The sequence below is a fragment of the Diabrotica virgifera genome, chromosome 1, assembly GCF_917563875.1.
Source record: "Diabrotica virgifera virgifera chromosome 1, PGI_DIABVI_V3a".
Taxonomy (NCBI): domain Eukaryota; kingdom Metazoa; phylum Arthropoda; class Insecta; order Coleoptera; family Chrysomelidae; genus Diabrotica; species Diabrotica virgifera.
Window position 1 is genome coordinate 131463407 of NC_065443.1, and position 19354 is coordinate 131482760.

General features: G+C 31.6%; 2 protein-coding genes across 2 annotated transcripts in view; one reads left to right on the plus strand and one right to left on the minus strand.

The window, feature by feature from the left end:
• LOC114326439 (CCR4-NOT transcription complex subunit 1) overlaps positions 1-1504 on the plus strand; it is a 70985-nt gene extending 69481 nt beyond the window's left edge. The window contains exon 14 of the mRNA XM_028274810.2: positions 1171-1504. Within this exon, the coding sequence (XP_028130611.2) occupies positions 1171-1246 (76 nt within the window). The 3' untranslated portion in view covers positions 1247-1504. The remainder of the gene's footprint in view (positions 1-1170) is intronic.
• Positions 1505-2643: 1139 nt separating this feature from the next.
• Positions 2644-19354, minus strand: part of LOC114326440 (staphylococcal nuclease domain-containing protein 1) — a 50387-nt gene continuing 33676 nt past the window's right edge. Inside the window, exons 6-9 of the mRNA XM_028274811.2 lie at positions 14976-15711; positions 12513-12868; positions 11250-11358; positions 2644-3189 (exon numbers count right to left, since the gene is read on the minus strand). Of these exons, the coding sequence (XP_028130612.1) occupies positions 3188-3189; positions 11250-11358; positions 12513-12868; positions 14976-15711 (1203 nt within the window). The 3' untranslated portion in view covers positions 2644-3187. The remainder of the gene's footprint in view (positions 3190-11249; positions 11359-12512; positions 12869-14975; positions 15712-19354) is intronic.

The window sequence follows — 19354 nt, forward strand, 5'->3', positions numbered from 1 at the left end:
TATTCAATAGAAATTCATATTGAAAATATGAATTTCAAATAAATTTTTCTACACATTTGTAAACTTTCGAACGCTTTATTAATTTTTGAATTGTTCAAATTATTTTGTAATACCTTCAAAAATTATAATAAACATCAAAAAATCATATTGATTTATAAAAACTAAAAAACGTGGTTACCAAAACGTATGTATATTTAACAAGTATAAAAATGCAGACTACCCTGCTATACTCCCAAAGCCGCGTGCGGTATAAAACGGGAGACTATTATTATTAAAAATGCTCTGAGAACGCCCGAGCTACATAATATAATATAGTCCAGACGCGCGACAGCCCGAGCGCCCGTCCTGTCATAAGCGCTGCATTAACAATTAAAAAACAATAGTTGAAAATAAAATACATAAAATCCTTTATAAAAGGTATATTTGTTAAAATCCCTATACAGGGCTACATCAAAGACAGAACTAGTTTTCAATCGGTTGACCGATCATCATCAGTGCAATCTTAGAATCTACATGCAAGCCACCAAAGTAAAAATAACAGGGTAACAACCCTTTACAATTGATCCGTCATCGGAACATATGACTAAGATGTGAATTATAACATGGATGATTAAGATATCCAATGTTTTTCGCCCGAGGTACCAATGAGCTCTATCTGACAAGTTCACATCATGACTGTATGGAAGCAAGGAAATTTTTCCTCGTGAAAATAAAATAAGCCCAAAATACTCATCGGGAACGGATACAAGAAGGTTTGAACTTTAATTTAGGCGCTTTGTAACCTCAAAAATGATATTTTTTACTGGTGATATTGGCCTTGTAAATCGCCATTTTTCGTTGTTTTTTTTTCCAATTTTAAATTGTTTATAACTCGAAAACGATCAACTTCAGAGAAAAATTACAAGAGATCTTTTTTGTTCAGAATGGTCCAAAAACCATAAAAAAAATTGTCTGGGCCGAAAATATTGATTTTTGCAATTTGTTTAAACAAATTGGGACCACTTTTCGCGTGGGCGACTTCTTGAATCTTATTCTGGGGTATCTCACGAATGTGATTATGCAAAAAATCTCATGGGAATATTTTTCCAGCGAAGCCGCCGTTTTCGTCTTGTCTAAAGACTATTTTTGTAATTAATATAGATATTTTAATAAATTTCTCTTTTTTTGCAGATTATTCGAGTCAGTCGCAAGATCTTGTATGGTAAAATCCACAGCGCAAGCGCAAGAAGGCGACATACAAGAGTGATAAGCATTTTTGTGATTTGTATATACTTCTATAAAAATTGAACGATTGATTGTGACTTTTTTAATTTTTTGTTAATAATTGAAAGCTTAATTTTGGGAGCAACGCATTTTATTTTTAGAATCTAAGGTGATTATAGTGTATAGAGATTAATTAGTGTAATATATTAGCTATTTTTAAGAAAATTTTCAAGTATTTGTAACTAGTATACATATAAATGTGGATGTAATAAATGGTTTTCAATGTTTTGAGCATTAAAAATTGTCTGATTTTTTAATGTGCCCAATTACCTTTCCTCAAAGACTTGAATTCTAACGAAAATTTTGGGAAATCAACCCATTGTTGAAATTTATGCGATGTGATTGTATTCATTTCACTGTCACTCCAAAAAGCAGTTTTTATACTATACTATAGATGTATATACTATATTATATTTTCATCATCATAATCTAGCCTCCAACGTCCACTGATGAACATGACTTCTCGCATGCTTCTCCACTTAATCAAATTTAAACAAACATAGGGATCTGATGACCCAAATTCTTGTAAAAGTCAACTGACTCAATGTCCCTGTCTTAACTGATATTTTTCATGTGAACTCAATTGTCCATACATTGTGTGAAAAAATTACTTTAAGAACCACTCTGTGGCCTTATGGGGCTTTGGAGCATTATTTGCGCCTGTTCAAAGCTCATCATAATGAGAACGACGTGATCTGCAAACTAAGATTGTTAACAAATTTTCCATATAAATTTATGATGAAATGAGCTAGCACACGACCCCTATTCTCATTTAAAAAAAAATAGTCGATTACGTCATCACGCCCAGATGGATGACGTCACTAGTACGATATATATGTCAAAAAATCATAATTAAAAAATCGAATGACTTTTGTATTTTACATTTTTTTCTAATTCTGTAAATAAAGCAGTTTACAAGGGGGTCAAAATATAGTGAATAACCCTGTACATTCATTGGGGCCGACCGACCGGCTCTGTCCCGTCATACAGCTGACAGAGTATAATAACTTTTATTTATATTCAATTTAGAATGTGTGTACTGATTTTCAGCCTTAGTAAATGGATTTAATTACCTTCGTAGGAAAGCAACTTTGATACCCTCTCAGTAACCCCTGTTCTACGTTTCGATTGACCGACCGCAGTATGTTTCTCTACACACAAACACAGTAATGAACTGTGAAAAATTTAGCTTTAGTAAATTCAAAGAGATTTTTCATCGCTGCCTCTCTGTCTATAAGGTGTTTTTGATACCAGTGTTCCAGTTGAGAGTCCTGCTAAAGTGAACTCTAAGATAGACCACCGATGAAGATAAGAATGACAGGTCTATTATTTTCCATGATTTTTCTACGTTTTGCTTCTAAAGATAAATAAAAACCACCATAACGATCAAAGTAATTTATTTGTAAACAGAGCCCATCCCCTACATTATCGCTTTCCCGAAATATGAATAATTGCAGTACGTACATAAATATATAACAATTCAGAGGACTAAATATTTCCTTTACTGGCGTATCAGTCTAGTTTAATATTATTTCATGTCTTTTACAGAGTGGAAGTGTGTGAACACCTTTAGAATTCATCACAAAAATTAATATTCAACAGAAATATGTAAATAGATAAATTGAATTCAAAATAAATATATCATAAAAACAATCGTGTCGGAAAAAATTACAAAAAAATGACTTAGAATAAAGAGACCCAGTATATAAATATAATAATTAAAATTTGCACATAATAAAAATATAAAACAACAAATAACACCTAAAAACATATTTCTCATGTATAAATATCGGAAATCAATTATAAATATTATGTCTATTACTATAAATGTGGAAGTTGTTTCATTTTAATCAATATGATTTGGAAGTCTATGAACCTACAATGTAGATGGTTTGCTCTGGTAGACTGGTCCCTATTCCCTAGTTTCTGAAAAAATAAAACATTCAAAATTAAAAAGGAAAATTCAATTTTAATTATTATTGTTCAAGCATTATTCAATATTCTTTAGTCCGATATAACTATATATGGATAGTCGAAAGCTTGTCATACACGGGGAGCTATACTATAATATACAGTATGTCCCTGTAAGTTGTATCCATATGGAAAACTTTTTTATTATTAATTTCACGAAAAAAGTTATTCTTCATAAAAAGCTCTGCATGGTCCAAAACCTAAGATTTAACCATCAAATATTAAATTTTTTGAATATTATACGAGGTATGTCAAAAATTTGAATTTCACTCAAGAGTAAAGTAGCTTTATTTTTCACAATATTGAAAATTGCTATTATGAAAAGTTGTTTGGAATTAAAAACTATATTCTAGTATGCAATTACATCCTTCTAATTGAAAAATTTTTTTTTGAAAAATTATGGATAAATAACATTATTTTTAGTTATTTCAATTCAGATAACTCTTTTATTATTAATTTTACGAAAAAAAGTGATTCTTAATAAAAAGTTCTGCATGGTCTAAAACCTACAATACAACCATCTTATGTCAAATTTTATCAATTTTATACGAGGTATGTCAAAAAATATTAATTTCGCTCAAGAGTAAAATACGTTTATTTTTCACAATATCGAAAATTGTTATTATGAAAAATTATTTAGAATTAAAAACTATGTTTCTGAACTATAAAGGTACTTTACTTTTGATCCCAATTTATCTTTTTTGACATACCTCGTATAAAATTGACAAAATTTGATATAAGATGGTTGTATTTAGGTTTTAGACCATCCAGAACTTTTTAAGAATCACTTTTTTTCGTAAAAATAATAATAAGAGTTATCAGAATTGAAATACCTGAAAATAATGTTAGTTATCCATAATTTTACAATTTTTTTTTTCAATTAGAAGGATGTAATTGCATATTAGAATATAGTTTTTAATTCCAAACAACTTTTCATAATAGCAATTTTCAATATTGTGAAAAATAAAGCTACTTTACTCTTGAGTGAAATTCACACTTTTTGACATACCTCGTATAACATTCAAAAAATTTGATATCTGAGAAGTAGCGGATGTAGGTGTAGTAGACAGATTGGGGAAAGGCTAAGATGTATTGCATGGCTGAGTGCCTGATGAAGTAGCTTGTGAAGCAGTTTCCATCTGTGTAGCGAACGAAGTGGTGAATGTTTCAGGTTGTATGTATGAACACTCTGCTACGAAGAGAATATTATTGATGTCAAATTTGGCGTTGATTTGCACCGATTTGCTTTTAAGGTTCCGCAAGGTGGTTGCTACATATTCACCATACATATCAAAATCATCTCTTGGGTTTTGGACCATGCAGAACTTTTTATAAAGAATAACTTTTTTTTGTAAAATTAATAATAAAAAAGTTTTCCATATGGATACAACTTACAGGCACATACTGTATATTATATTTCATATATTACATCTTATATCTCTCACTATAGTAATGAGTGAGCCTGCATACACGGAACCATAATATATATTTTTATACAGTGATGAGCGCGCTAATAACCGGCAAAATAGCTCAAAAGATGGAAAACATAATACATTGCAAAACAAAAAGAGATGAAACTAGTGGAGATGGAAATGATCGTTTTAATCGTCTAAAGTAACATTAAATTACATAGTTTCCCACCTTTAGACGTATCAGAGGAGTATGACAACTGTCACTGTGACAGTAGAATTTTATAAAATACTCCTGTCACAGACGTTTAAAGGTGGGAAACTATGCAATTTAATGTTATTTTATACGTTTATAACGATCATTTCCACCTCCACTAGTTTCATCTCTTTTTGTGTCGCAATGTAATATGTTTTCCATCTTTTGCGCTATTTTGTCGGTTATTAGCGCGCTCATCACTGTATATGCGATATATTACACATTACAGTATAATATCTCGAATATGCCTCGTCGAGCGATATTTTATATTTATATTCCTCCTCACTTTTCAGTATACCAAAACGAAGTGCGGTTTGTTTATGATTCATGACCTATTTTGTTCCAGCTATTTAACACGTTCAGTGCCCATCTTGAACAAGCGCCACTTGGCTGGTACCACGTATTTAAATTGTTCATATAGTAACACAGTAATACTAACGCCACGTATGCGTCATCGGTACCTTTGATAAAACCTTCGTGACGCTACTCGTGCGTATGGGCACCGAACGTGTTAAGTTCTAGATGAACACCAAAAACGCAGAGCTAGAGAATTTTTTGACTACATAGTTGTTTACTGACTTCTGTTTACGAGATAATAAACATATATTATATTTCTGAAATATATCTGTTATCTTCTGTACGGGTGTTATGCTTTTTCTCATGAGGATCTTTCAGTGCGTCAGAGTTTTTCGATTTCTTTCTAACGCATTAAATTGTATGCGACAGAAAAAACGCACGTCAATGACATTTATAACATTTATTCTAGTTGTCAATAGATGGCGCTATAATCGAAAAAAAAATTATTTACTAATTATATAATATATATTTACGAATATAATCTGTACAATTTATAAGACTATACAAATCATGCAATAAACAATTGATTTGTTTTTATACCAAATTGCAAATAAAATGTGACAACTGTCAGATTTAACTAAAATGTCATGTTAGAATAAATGTCATAATTGTGTATTATCACGGACTTGCCTTTTTTTCTATCATTTGTGACGCACTGAAAAATGCTCATGAACAGAAGCATATTAATTATTTATGTACCAAGTCAGTAAAGTTACTCTTTATGGAACGAGTCTGATATGAGCCAAGCGAGCCTAGCGAGCGAGGCGAATAACAGACGAGTCAAAGAGCCAGAAATTTGATATTGGTTTTAATACTTACCACAGATTAACCCAACACAGATGCGAAACCCTGGCGATAACTCTGGTACCGAGTTTTGGTAAACTCCTCCTACTTTGAGTTACCAAAAGAGTAGTCGCTTAGTATCTCGCTTAGTATGTAGGCTTAAGTTTATTGTCAGTTCCTGAATAACCTCGACAGTACATGCGCTTAATTGTAGTGTTAAATTGACGGGCTGATTATTGGGAATTTTTTCTATTTATCAATTGTGTTTAAATAGTTTTGTTATATTTTTAAAAATGGTTGGATATACGTGTATTTGTAAAGGGTGTTCATCCAAGACGGGTCAAGGAATATCATTTTTTAGATTGCCAAAGGATAAAATAAGGTATGTAGTGTCATTAATAAATTGATTTACTTTCTAAATACTGATTAAGCGGCATATTACTTATATCATATTAATTATATTAATCTCGAAACACACATAAAATGGTTACTCAAGCTATGTGTTTTAGAAATAGTTCCAATAGTATTTTTTCAAGAAATATTTTGATAAGTCTGAAAAAAATCCTGTCTTGAAAACAGTAAATTTTAGTTACTAGTAAGAATGAATAACGCTCTGTTATTGAAAATAGTCAAAATATTCTTAAAAAATAAAAGAGATATTAACAAGACATTAAATTTTTATTAAAAAACATCTTATGTTATAGGAGTGAGCTATGGTTAAAAGCTACTAAAAGACAAGATTTGTTAGAAGAGGATTTAACTAGATACAGAATTTAAAATAAAAGATAAAAAATTAGGTAAATATCAATAATTTCAATAATAAAAGGATATGATTTTTCAGATAATAGAATAGCGCCTGCGGCGGAAAATTTACAGTTAATATCCTCTAAACAAGTTTCTATCAGCCCCAATAAAAAAAAGATGGACACATTACTACAAGAATTACAAAAGATGTTTCCCAGTTATCACCTTCAGTATTATTACAAACACTAGCATCTTTTATGTATAACTTGCCACGTGAATCTAAACTGAAATATAAAATCAGGTTTTTAAAAAGAAAACTTTTGAATAGAAAAATATGTAAAAAACAAAACGGTACAAAACAAGAGAGAGCAGTTTAAAAAATTATGTGACAAATTTCTTAATAAATCATTGGCCGAAATTGTAAAAACTCAGGCACTGTTGCAGAAAAAAGTCCCACAGGCCAGAAGATATTCTTAGTAATACAAACAATTCGCTCATTATACTTTTTTGGACCCAAAACTTATCACTTTTTAAAAAAAATCTTTATTTACCAACTAAACGTTGTTTATATAAGTAAAGGACATCGCACACATCTTATGGAAAATATAATGTCACTCAAATTCAAGAAAATTTATACGAATAGATTCGTTTTAAATTAACGGTCAAATCTTATCATTGCGCCAACGCTATATTTTCAATAATAAGACCAGAAATTGATATAAATAAATCTGAAATCAAATGGATACGTACATAAGTTAGAGAGAGAAAAAATATTTTAAAACACCCAAATTGTCGGTACTCCATAAATCAGAGGATTAGTTTCACTAATTCGCTTAGGCCCAGCGGGGGGTTTAAGCTCCTTTGAATAGCACCCAGAGCAATAGTGATGGTAACTGACACTTTTACTGACTCAAAAAATGTGATTTCGATAAACTTTAATTGCAATTTGCGCCGTAATTAATCATAATTAAGAGTTGGCGCAATGATAAGATTTGACCGTTAATTTAAAACGAATCTATTCGTATAAATTTTATTGAATTTGAGTTACATTATATTTTCCATAAGATGTGTGCGATGTCCTTTGATTATATAATTAAATAACCTGGAACTTGAAAATTATTATATTAACAACACTTTATCTGGTTTTTTTCTGGAAGGTCATACCTGGAATTCACAAATTACTGTTACCAAACGACTGTCACTTTTCTAATACCTAGTTTACTTTCTCTTGTTTTATTAAGGACAAACTTTGTTTTGTTTTGTAGCTAGTTTACTTTCTCTTGTTTTGTACCTACCTAGAATTCCCAAATTACCCTATTTTTATATCGTGTTCACTTCCAAGCAACTTTTTATTATTTTTCAATATACACAGAAATTTAATAAATGACCATTTATATATAAATCTTTAACGATTGTCATTTTTCTAACAATTAGTTAACTTTCTCTTGTTTTGTTAAGGACATATGTACCTAGAATTCCCAAATTACCTATTGTATTTTTATTTCCTTTTTCGTTTAACACATAAATTTATTAAATGACCAATGTTTTGTTAAGTTTTGTTTGTCTTAATTTTTAGTGTAAAAGTAAGTATTATAGACCAAATGAACTATTTTGTAAGTTATCAATTGTATTGGTGCAAACACCGGCACAACAACTGCGCTCCTTAGTTTCAAGGTTACCAATTTTTGTACCGGCATCATAGCATAGCTTTCGCATCTGTGTTGGGTTAATCTGTGTACTTAAGGCTGTATGACACTATGCATTTTCTTGTATCATTTCTAATATCGTTTCTGATATCGTTTCTTGTATACATTTTCTTGTATCATTTCTTGTATGTACATTTGTGCCCTGTATGACACTATGCAAGTTCTTGTATCGAAAACTGTATGAAATTCGGCACGTGATTGGTCGAAATTTTGTTTGTCACCTTACATTGGTATGGTAGTACTGCGTCTACAGCTGATTTTAAGGATTTTATAAAATTTATAAACTTTTAAAAACAAATATTTTATTGTTATAATAACTAGAATTTTTACGTTGACTGTTGATTATTTGTGTTTTTTATTTTGTTTTGATATTTGTGCTAAAATATTTGCATTATAATTATCTTCAGTTTGATCCAAATTGGAACTATTGTATTTTCCTCTATTAAAAAATTATGCAATATGAAACCCAAAGTTATTCTAAATATATGGTTATTAGTAGAACAGTAGTCCATACCAAACGGTACCTATATTAAGTATCAATACAATATTTATAAATAATACCTACAAAACACAAATAAATTTATCAAGACATAAATCATATGATCTCATTTTCAGCCGCCATTATGAGATTTAGAAGTTTTACCAGCAGGTTTTACGTTTTTGCTCTTTGCACAGAAATTGGCGCAGTTATTGTACAAGAATCTGTACCTGACACAAATTCTTGTATCGTTTCTGATATCGTTTCTTGTATCTGTGTATGACACTATACATTTTTTTGACATATCATAAACGATATTAGAAATGATACAAGAAAATGCATAGTGTCATACAGCCTTTACTTACAATTTAAGATTTTTTAAAATTTCAGACGTAATAAAAATTTCATGACAGTGATGACAGGTGACTTCTGCATGAGGGCCGCTTTCGATTTTTAATCGATAGTTATCAATATTGAATAATTCTAAATCGGTAAAGTGTTGATTTATTTTATATGAATATAATTACAAAATACTACAGAATTTCACTTTTCGACATCAATTTAATTAAAAATGTCGTAAATTTTGTACAATATTTTTAATAATTAAAGTAAATAAATTGTAAGTTAACTCTAATAAATAATCGATTACTGCCATCGACCACTTACATTCAATTCCGATTAATCGCAGCAGGTAAAGTAAAATTCTTCTTTCAGTACAATAAAGTGTTACTTTACTGCCGCAAATGAGGGCAAATGAGTACAATAATGAATGGCTTTAGTGACGGTTGGCGATAAAATATGTATTATATTTCAATATTTAGCTGTAATATTATAGTATAGCTCCCTGTGCGTGACAAGCTTTATGCAATAATGAGTCAAACTACATTTTTCCTAAAATTGAGTCATTAGGACTCTGTGTATTTGTAAACAATTATTTCGCGATAGCCAAAATGATAATAAAATAAAGTAATAAAATAAAAATAATGTAAAAGAATAATTTCACAAAGGCTTAACCCGTTGTTGCATAACTCCATCCATGTAAAAGTAGGTTTCTTAGAACTAAGAGATTATCATCCCAAAACAAGGAGAGAAGGCCTAAAGCCTGTGATTGATCATGCTATTCAAACATCTGAGGGTAGAGAAACAGTTGGGAGTGAATGATGGGAGAATCACGTTTCAAATGATTATTTAATATATACTGCTCGTCAAAAGTTAGGGATATAGAAAATTATGCTCATTTTCATAGTTGATTTTTTCGTGAACAGATTAACGGATTCCGCTAATTTTTTTATTATTTTTTTAGATTTTTCTTTAGTATTTAGACAGTTGTACAAAGGCTTACTCAAACTTCTTTTTTGTACTTATACCGTTTGGAAGAAAGTAAGTGTTTTTCTTAGGTTAAGTTTGAGACACCTCTGAAATCATATTGTAGTCTTATGTTTTGTGTTCATTTTGGCTTTTAAATTTCTCTGACATTTTTAGAAACAAAAAATATACGGTTTTGTAGTTTAACATGTGTTTTAACAAAAAAAAAAGTTTGAGACATCCTGTAGGAAGGGAGAGGTACTAAGGTGGATATACATCGATATTATGTTGTAGTCTCATATCTTGTGAACATTTTATTTTTTTAATTTCTCCGATATCTTTAATAACAAAGAAACAAACGGTTTTACTTTTAATATGTAACTGATGACATACGATAAGTGAGTCTTATCATATCATTAAGATGAAATTATTTCCTATTATATAGTGCGAAAGAAACAGAGTGTTCAAAGAAAAAAAATCTGTGTAATGTACCTCTCGCTATTTAGAGCCTACACCCAGAACTACCCGGTATGCCTACTTTACCCGGTATAAGTACAAAAAAGAAGTTTGAGTAAACCTTTGTACAACTGCGTAAATACTAAAGAAAAATTTAAAATAATAAAAGAAAGATTAGCGGAATCCGTTAAGCTGTTCACGAAAAAATCAACTTTGAAAATGAGCATAATCTCCTAACTTATAGCTCGCAGTGTAAATACAACACTTGAAGTAACAATAAATACAACAAAATATTCAAACAAACTATGGACAAGTTTATTAGTAACCACTCAGGTTTTATTAATGAAACATATAAATAAAGACACGATATTTATGTGTTATTGGACAACAGAACTTACGAATGATGCTCAATAGGATAAACAGATCAATAATTGTCTATTTTAACAATTATGTTTTGTTATCAACTTCAGATTTTAAAATTGAAACGTAAATATGAAAGAATATTTCACTAAAATACTTACAAACGCCAAGTCCAAATTCCTTAGCATCGACTTCTGTGATGTCACCATATTCCCAAATATTAGCGTGTTGTTTCTTGGCCGTTTCCTGAGCTTCTCGGTAACTTTCCAACTGAAAAAAAAAATTAATAATAATATATACATAATATATCTATTAGCACAAAATTACTGAAGACTCTGAAGATTAGAATGATTACATTACAACCTCGGCCTTATACACTGCGACCTTTAACAGATCTACTGTGCTTATCTTTTTCACTTAAGGGGAAAGGCGCAAAATATCGCTTGTCAAAATTTTCAATGTTTTAAATGTATTCATTTTTTTCGAATCCTGAAAAAACTGATAAGTATTTTTGAAAAATTTAAACGCAGAATGAAAGATTACATTATTACCGAGGGCCGAAAGTCCCTTAGAATAAATAAAAAGTTTCTTTTTAATGAAATATTTGCAATTAAAAATCACCCTAAATTTTCTCATTTTCTCACCCATTAAAATCACCCTGTATGGGTAAATCGACTTTTTTATTTCAAACTATTTTAAAATTGTGACTAATGCAATGATATTTTAAAGTACGTTAATAAATCGATATCTACAAATTGATGGTGGGTCAGTGGCATTAGACTGCAGATCGAGAGTTCCCTATTTCGAACACGGCTGTTGCGTATCTTTTTTTAATTTTTTTAATAAATAATTAGGAGTTGATATACTTAAAATTCATATTTTATAAGTTAATTATTATATATACCATTTTAAACAACCGTGGCATTATAAAAAGTACTTTTTTATACTAGTATAATTTTTGGAATTATAATTTTAACAGTTAATACACCTACTAAAAATTCATATTTTATTCTTTCGAAACATGTTGTGTCCTGTATATAACAAAACCGTGTTATTATAAAAAGTACTTTTTTATTATAGTGTAATTTTTGTAATGTTAAGCATTTTATATCGTCAAATTATTTTATATTCTCTCCTATAAATAATAAAAACGTTTTATATTAAAAAGTTCTTTTTTATAAAAGTGTAATTATTTTCTTTTTGAACGTGAAAATATACAAATATTATCTTTCTAGAGTTCTATCGAAGGAGCGCATCCAAGCTCCACATTTTCAAATGATTTTGCAACCCTACTCTAAGTTGGACCGAAACGAAGAACGAAAAACTGTTCAGAATAGCCTCAAGACTGAGAATCTTGATGTGTTAATCATCAACGTCAAGAGTCAACTTGATAAGGCACGTTAAGAGGAGGATAGTCTACTTACCAATTTATTGTTACGCCTTCCTTTGATGTTGTCGACGATAAGTAATCCCTCTTTGACGAGATTTTTTACAATGTCGGCATCAGACGTCTTGTCAGAATGTAAAGAAGCTGCTGCAGGGGATCCGGGTTGTCTGTATTCTACATTCATGTATAGCTTGCTAACGGCGGTATCTTCTTTAAGGTATTTGATAGCCAACGAAGAGAATTCTTCGTCTTTGGGCAGGACGATGAAGGGAAGGACGTATTCTGTTGCGAAGGGTCTCTCACTTACGTAGGCGGCGGGTAAACTGGCTAGGCGGGTGGTTGGAAGAGTTTCTTTGTTACCGTAGTCGATGTAATGAACAGAAGCTTTTCCTCCTGTTTCAAATAAAAAAAAACACATTAAATATCCAAGACAAAATATGAATCAATCATCTTTTATTCTCATTTTACTATTTTAGTTGGGAAAGCCACAATTTTAATTTGAAATTAAGTTTAGTTGACGTTTCAATTTCCACTTCGGAAATCGTTACCAAAATGTAAAACAAAATCAAACAAATTTTCTTTTTGTTGCTTGGTAAAAAAATTCTAGTAATTTTATTTTATCTGACTAATTCATATTGACAATTTAGACATTATACATTTTAAAGTAGATGACTTAAAATGATATTGCCAATATTTATGAGTTGCGTTCCTTATGTATCAAAGGAAAACAAGAAAGAAGTTTATAAAATAGAAAAGTTAGGAAACAATATCATCAAATGCGAACTTCCTCGCACGAAAAGAACAATCCCCCAGTGTACAAGATGCCAAGACTATGGACACACTAAAACCTACTGCCGCAAAGTACACAGATGCGTAAAATGTACAGGTAACCACGAAACAAAAGATTGTCCTCGAAAATCACGTGATGAAGCAAAATGTGTCAATTGTAACGGTGACCACCCGGCTACCTATGGAGAATGCCAAGTTCACATTCAACTACTGCAGAAGCTATATCCTACACTAAGAGAAAAAAGAATCATGCAACCACCTATTCAAACAAATAATACTCAACAAATACAACCTGATTTAATCTATGCTCAAATAGTCAACAAAAATCAACCACAGTGTAGCTAGAACAACCAAGCAATACCAGGACCTAACCAACCTAATTACAACTTAGCCAAGCTGGAAGAAATGTTGCAAAAACTCATGGAGTAAATGGGCACAATGCTCAATTTGCTTACTACTGTCATTAATAAGATCGCTTAATGGCTTTACAACCAAAATATAAAATAGTAGTCTGGAACGCAAATGGCCTTTATCAACGGGCCAAAGAACTCAAAACATTCATCATCATCAATGGTGCTACAGCCCTATGAAAGAGCCTCGACCTTCCCAAGTCTATTACGCCAGTCAGTCCTATCCATTGCCAACCGTTGCCAGTTTGCTGCGCCTATTTTTCTCCCATCCTCATCTACACCATCTTTCCATCTAAGTTTTGGCCTACCCCTATTTCTACTTCCCACAGGTTGTGACATAAGGATTCTTCTAGGAGGGTTGTTATGCTGTGATCTTGCTAGATGTCCTGCATATCTTAGTCGTCCTATTCTTATAAGAGATACTACGTCTTTTCCACCAAATATATGTTTATATCTGTGGTATAACTCGTAGTTGTACCTCCTCCTCCAAATACCATTTTCACAGATGCCACCGAATATGCCTCTCAGGATCCTTCGTTCAAATATAAGCAGAAGGTTTTCATCCGCCTTGGAGATGGTCCATGTCTCCGATCCATATGTCAACACTGGTTGTATAAGGGTTTTGTATATGGTTATTTTTGTTTTTTGGCTTAAGTTTCTGCTTCTCATATGTCTACTCAGTCCAAAATAGCATTTGTTCGCTAGGATTATCCTTCGCTTGATTTCTTCTGTCATGACGTTTTCCTTGGTGATCAGGGAGCCTAAGTATGTAAATTTGTCCACCACTTCCAAAACATTCATACTTAATGAAAATATTGATATAATTTTAATTTCACTTTACAGACAAACACTACATGCAGATTCCCAGCTACAAGTTGTATGATACAAAACACCCAGACGGTATTTAGTGCTAAATACTGTGAACGAGTGCTAGTGCATCCTAATGCGTTTGCTCGACAACTAAATGTGCGGGACGTCTTTGAAGTACGTAGACTAAAACGACAATTGCCGTCCGACTCGTCCAACTGAACATAATAAGTGTATTCAAACTAATAAAATTTTAATTTTAGAATTGTAAAGAGGTTACTCACTGGAGTAACTCTCTACATGTCTGTATTTTTTACCATAACAAATGCTTAATGCCCAATGGGCAGATTGTTGTACTCAAAGGAGTTAATAATAATAAAAAAAAATGTAGTTCCATTTAAAATAATAAAAAAATCGAAAAAAATTGTCCCCCCACCCCCTTTAAGATGCCAAAAGAAAATAGCTTCAAAACAATATTTTATTCTTATATTTACCTTGTACTTTTTCAACCTTCACCCTGTACCACTCATCGTCGACTGTGAATTTGGCAGCACAGATATCACCACGTTTCGGTGTAAAAGCACCGGGAAGAGGCGGGTTGGCTTGGAATTCTTGTCGCAGTTTGGCGAACAGAGCTTCAGCTTTTGGTCCTTCTGAAATCTTTTGAATGTAGAAACTACCTTCGGGCGTCACCTCTGTCACTACGACTTCCTCAAAGTTCACTTGACGTTCGACAGGTACTTTTTCCTCTTCGTGTTTTTCTTCCTTTTCTTCTTCGACATAATTTTTCCATATTCTTAATTTTTCAGATTTTGCACTGTCTTCTGCACTTTTCAATAGAGACGCGTATTGGGATTTTTCTCCTGTGAAATGAACCGAAGCAAAACCTTCTTTAACGAGTGCCACAGACATATTCACATTATCTACCCACAACCAACCAATAAAATTGCCTGCTTTGTCATGAGTGTCGACTTGGATGGATACTTCCCGTTGCATGCATCTTTCTTTAGTGAAGAGGAGCGCTTCGTCTCCGTAGGGTTCTCCGGGGGTGTCGGTGGCTTGGCGGGTTGCTCTCGGGCAGTTGATACCACCCAACAAGAAAGTGCATAAGCTGTTTGATTTTGGAATGTATAATCTCAATCTAGATCCGCTGGCAACAAATTCGACGATTCCATCTATCCTTTGAGCTCTCTGTAAGGCAGGAAGTTCCAATTTTGCTCTAGCAGCATCCTAAAAAAATAAATATTTTGTAATTGTCAGCTGTCTTAAAATGTACTTTTTAATAAACTTTAGAACTTGTGACTCAAATTGCGCGTTACTCGAGCGCGTCAGAAAATCACATGGGAAGAAACCTTGTATCTTGTAAATGAGATCCCTACCATATACAGACTTAATATATGGGCGTGCGTTGGGGCACTGCGTAAAAAAATCTATCATTAGAAAAACTCAAAAACGTCAGATTAAGAGAAGGTAAGTTAAGTACATGAAAAACAGTGTATATTTAAAAAATCTGACGATTTGAGCGGGCTGTAAGGAAATGGGCGAGTCACAATAAAAGCGAATATTTCGCGAAATGAACATCAGATCGAAAAACTGAAAAATACGTTTTCAATATTTTCAAAAATCTATCGAATGATACCAAATACGACCCCCACAGAGGCGGTGAGGGTAACTTTAAAAGAGAAACCTCGCGATATTTCGCAAAATGAACATCAGATCGAAAAAATGAAAAATAGATGTTCAATATTTTTCAAACATATATCGAATGACACCAAACAGTACCCCCAACGGAGCTTGAGGTGGGGGTACTTAAAATCTTAACTAGAAACCCCTATTTTTTATTGCAAAAGACACCGCACATATCTTATGGAAAATATAATGTCACTCAAATGAAATAAAATTTACATGACTAGATGCGTCCTGAAATTTCAATAATTTGATACCATCGCGCCAACTCTGAATTTTGCTTAATAATTAGTGAATTAGTTGTAATTAAAGTTTATCGAAATCGCATTTTGAAGTCCATAAAACTGGCATTCATAAATAATCTAGCGGCTATTGAATACAGTCTATTCACCACTAGCTTAAGCCGATTAGAGGCGGTACAACTAACCAAATTATACCTACTTTATTAAATATCAATAATAATAGGAAAAGATAAGAGTAAGACTCCGCCTTAAGGCTATGGGTACATAATTCGCAAATATTGTACCTGTATCCCTACTTTTTCTGTCTTTACACGGCAAATTACGTGTAGTAAAATTCACACTGCTATGGATATGTAAACATTACTAGAATGTCATTATACTTGAAAATGTCATCATTAATTTAAAGAGATGGGTTTTGAACGTTCTTGGATAACTGGTATTTTTATAATTGCAAATTATTAATTCAGTTAATAAATGTGATAACTTTTTCACTAACTATGTATTCAGTGATTGTAATAATTTATTTGTACAACAAAGACTAATACTCAATCGAGAAAAGAGGAAAAGTGTTAAAGTGATTTTTTAATAATATATTGTTAAATATAAATACACTATTTTCTCAGGATTCGAAAAAAATGAATCCCCATTTGAATAGCATTGCAGCCGAAAATACGTACCGATCCTCTTAATCCCTCGAGAAAGATTTATGGAGTAAGCGAATCACAAGATCTTTTTCTCTCTTTGACACACGTACATTCCTATTTGATTTTAGATTTATTTTTATCAATTTACGCTCTGGTTAATCAAAATACAGAGTTGGCGCAATGGTATCAAATTATTGAAATTTCAGGACGCATCTATTCATGAAAATTTTATTGAATTTGAGTAACATTATATTTTCCATAAGATGTGTGCGGTGTCCTTTGGATTCCTTACGTAAAAATAAGCAACTTTTATTGTAGACATTTTTTCGAATTATGGCTAGAAGACGCTATAATCGGAAAAACGCCACTAAAATGGAAAACTTAACTTTTTTGGTTAAATCAAAATCAAAATGTTTTAATTAAAATTACAATTTTTCTATTTTTGGCGACCATATGGTTTTAAAGATCTGTGTCTGACCTATTTTCTTGCCACTATATTAACCGGGCTGTTACAAAAAATCTAACATTTTATCCTTTTCCGTGATAACTTAATGAAAAATTTCGCAACATAGCTTTCCACTCGTAAGTGCCTCGAGGAAAAATGTAGTAATGCACATATTAAAGGGTACCGGATAGCGTAACTAAATATGAGTAGAGTTGACTTTTGTTAGATAACGACGCGATTGAAAACAGGTCAAAATTTTCAAGTATTGTGTCTGTCTTTTTGTACTCAGATATCTATACATATCTAAACGATCTCTACAGGGTGTTTCATTTATAATTGTCCATATAATAACTGGAGAAACCTTAGCACAAAATACGAAGATTTAACCTAAAACACTTAAATAAAATGTGGTTCCTTACTGAGTTACAGGGTGTTTTATCTAAAATAATTAAAACTATTTTTGCTCAGCAGTTTAAAACTATTCGACGTATCTTTTTCATACTTGGCAGAAAGTGCGACTATTAGACACCCTACAAAATTATGATAAACAAACGTTTCTAGCTACTACCAGAGGCGTACGACAGGGGATGGTGAATGGTTGACCCTTCTCAAATTCTACACCACTGGAGGAATTACTATTTTAGTGCCATTTTTAGATTCTCCAATACTTTCTACGTAAATAATATACTCTTCATTGGTAACGTTAAAGTCATTAGTTTTCGAGATATTTGAAGTTAAATATGAAACGGCACAGTTATTTTGATTAATTTATGATATAATTCATATGATTGAAATTTAAAAATTATTTGTACCCAGTACTTTAAAACTATTTGGCGTATCCTTATCATACTTGGCAGAAAGTGTAAGTACTGTACACCCTACCACGGTACACAGAGGACCGGTATGTTCGCACGCATGGAAGGCGAACGCGTGACGGCATATGGGAACATTAATTTTCATCCGGCAATACTAAATGAAGCGGTAATATTGTTTGAACTTTAAAATTATGTACTTATCATTGCTTTTTAAATAAGAAATTGTATTCTATATTCTTTTTACTGTCATTTTCTCATGTGCATTTAATTTAAACATGAATTTCCGTTGAAAAATAAAGATTTTAGGTATCTGTTGTCCAATATACATTCACCATAGTATATTAAAAAAATAAAACAGAAATAATATAAACATTCACTTTACTACTAGGTCTGGAAAAATATTTCACATAAAATTGTTACTACTTACTGTTATTCTAGATTGTTGAAAAATATTTCACTAAAAATAAAAACTTAACCACAAATCAATTAAGAAATTTGAAGTTTTAGATGAATAGAACCAATTACTTGATGACTTTAAAATTTTATTTACAAAATAGAAAAATGTTGATTTTAAGTTAAACCAGGTTAGGAATCTAAAAATTTCAAGTGCGAACATTTTATTAGACAGTAATATACATACATATACAGAGTGGGCCAAAGAAAATAGTCCACCTCGATATTTGGCAGTATTTATTAGATTTTAAGGAAATGACGAAACAGGTCGATTTTTGATTTAAGTGGGACACATTTTTACGGTACATACATTTGTCATTTGGCAACCCCCTCCCTTCCACTCCCCCACCCCTATTTTTAAATAGGGAATGGCGGTCGTGTGCTAGCTCATTTAAAAGGTAACTCGATTCTCTATTCAGTAATATAAACATAAACATAATTATTTATACAGGGTGTTCCAGAAAAAAATATTTTAATGAAATTAATTGACACAAAAAGAAGAATGTATGTAATTTATTTAATTCAAAATACATTCTACTGCTGTCACAAAACAGAAAAAAATGTTTTTTGATAAATAAACATTGCTCT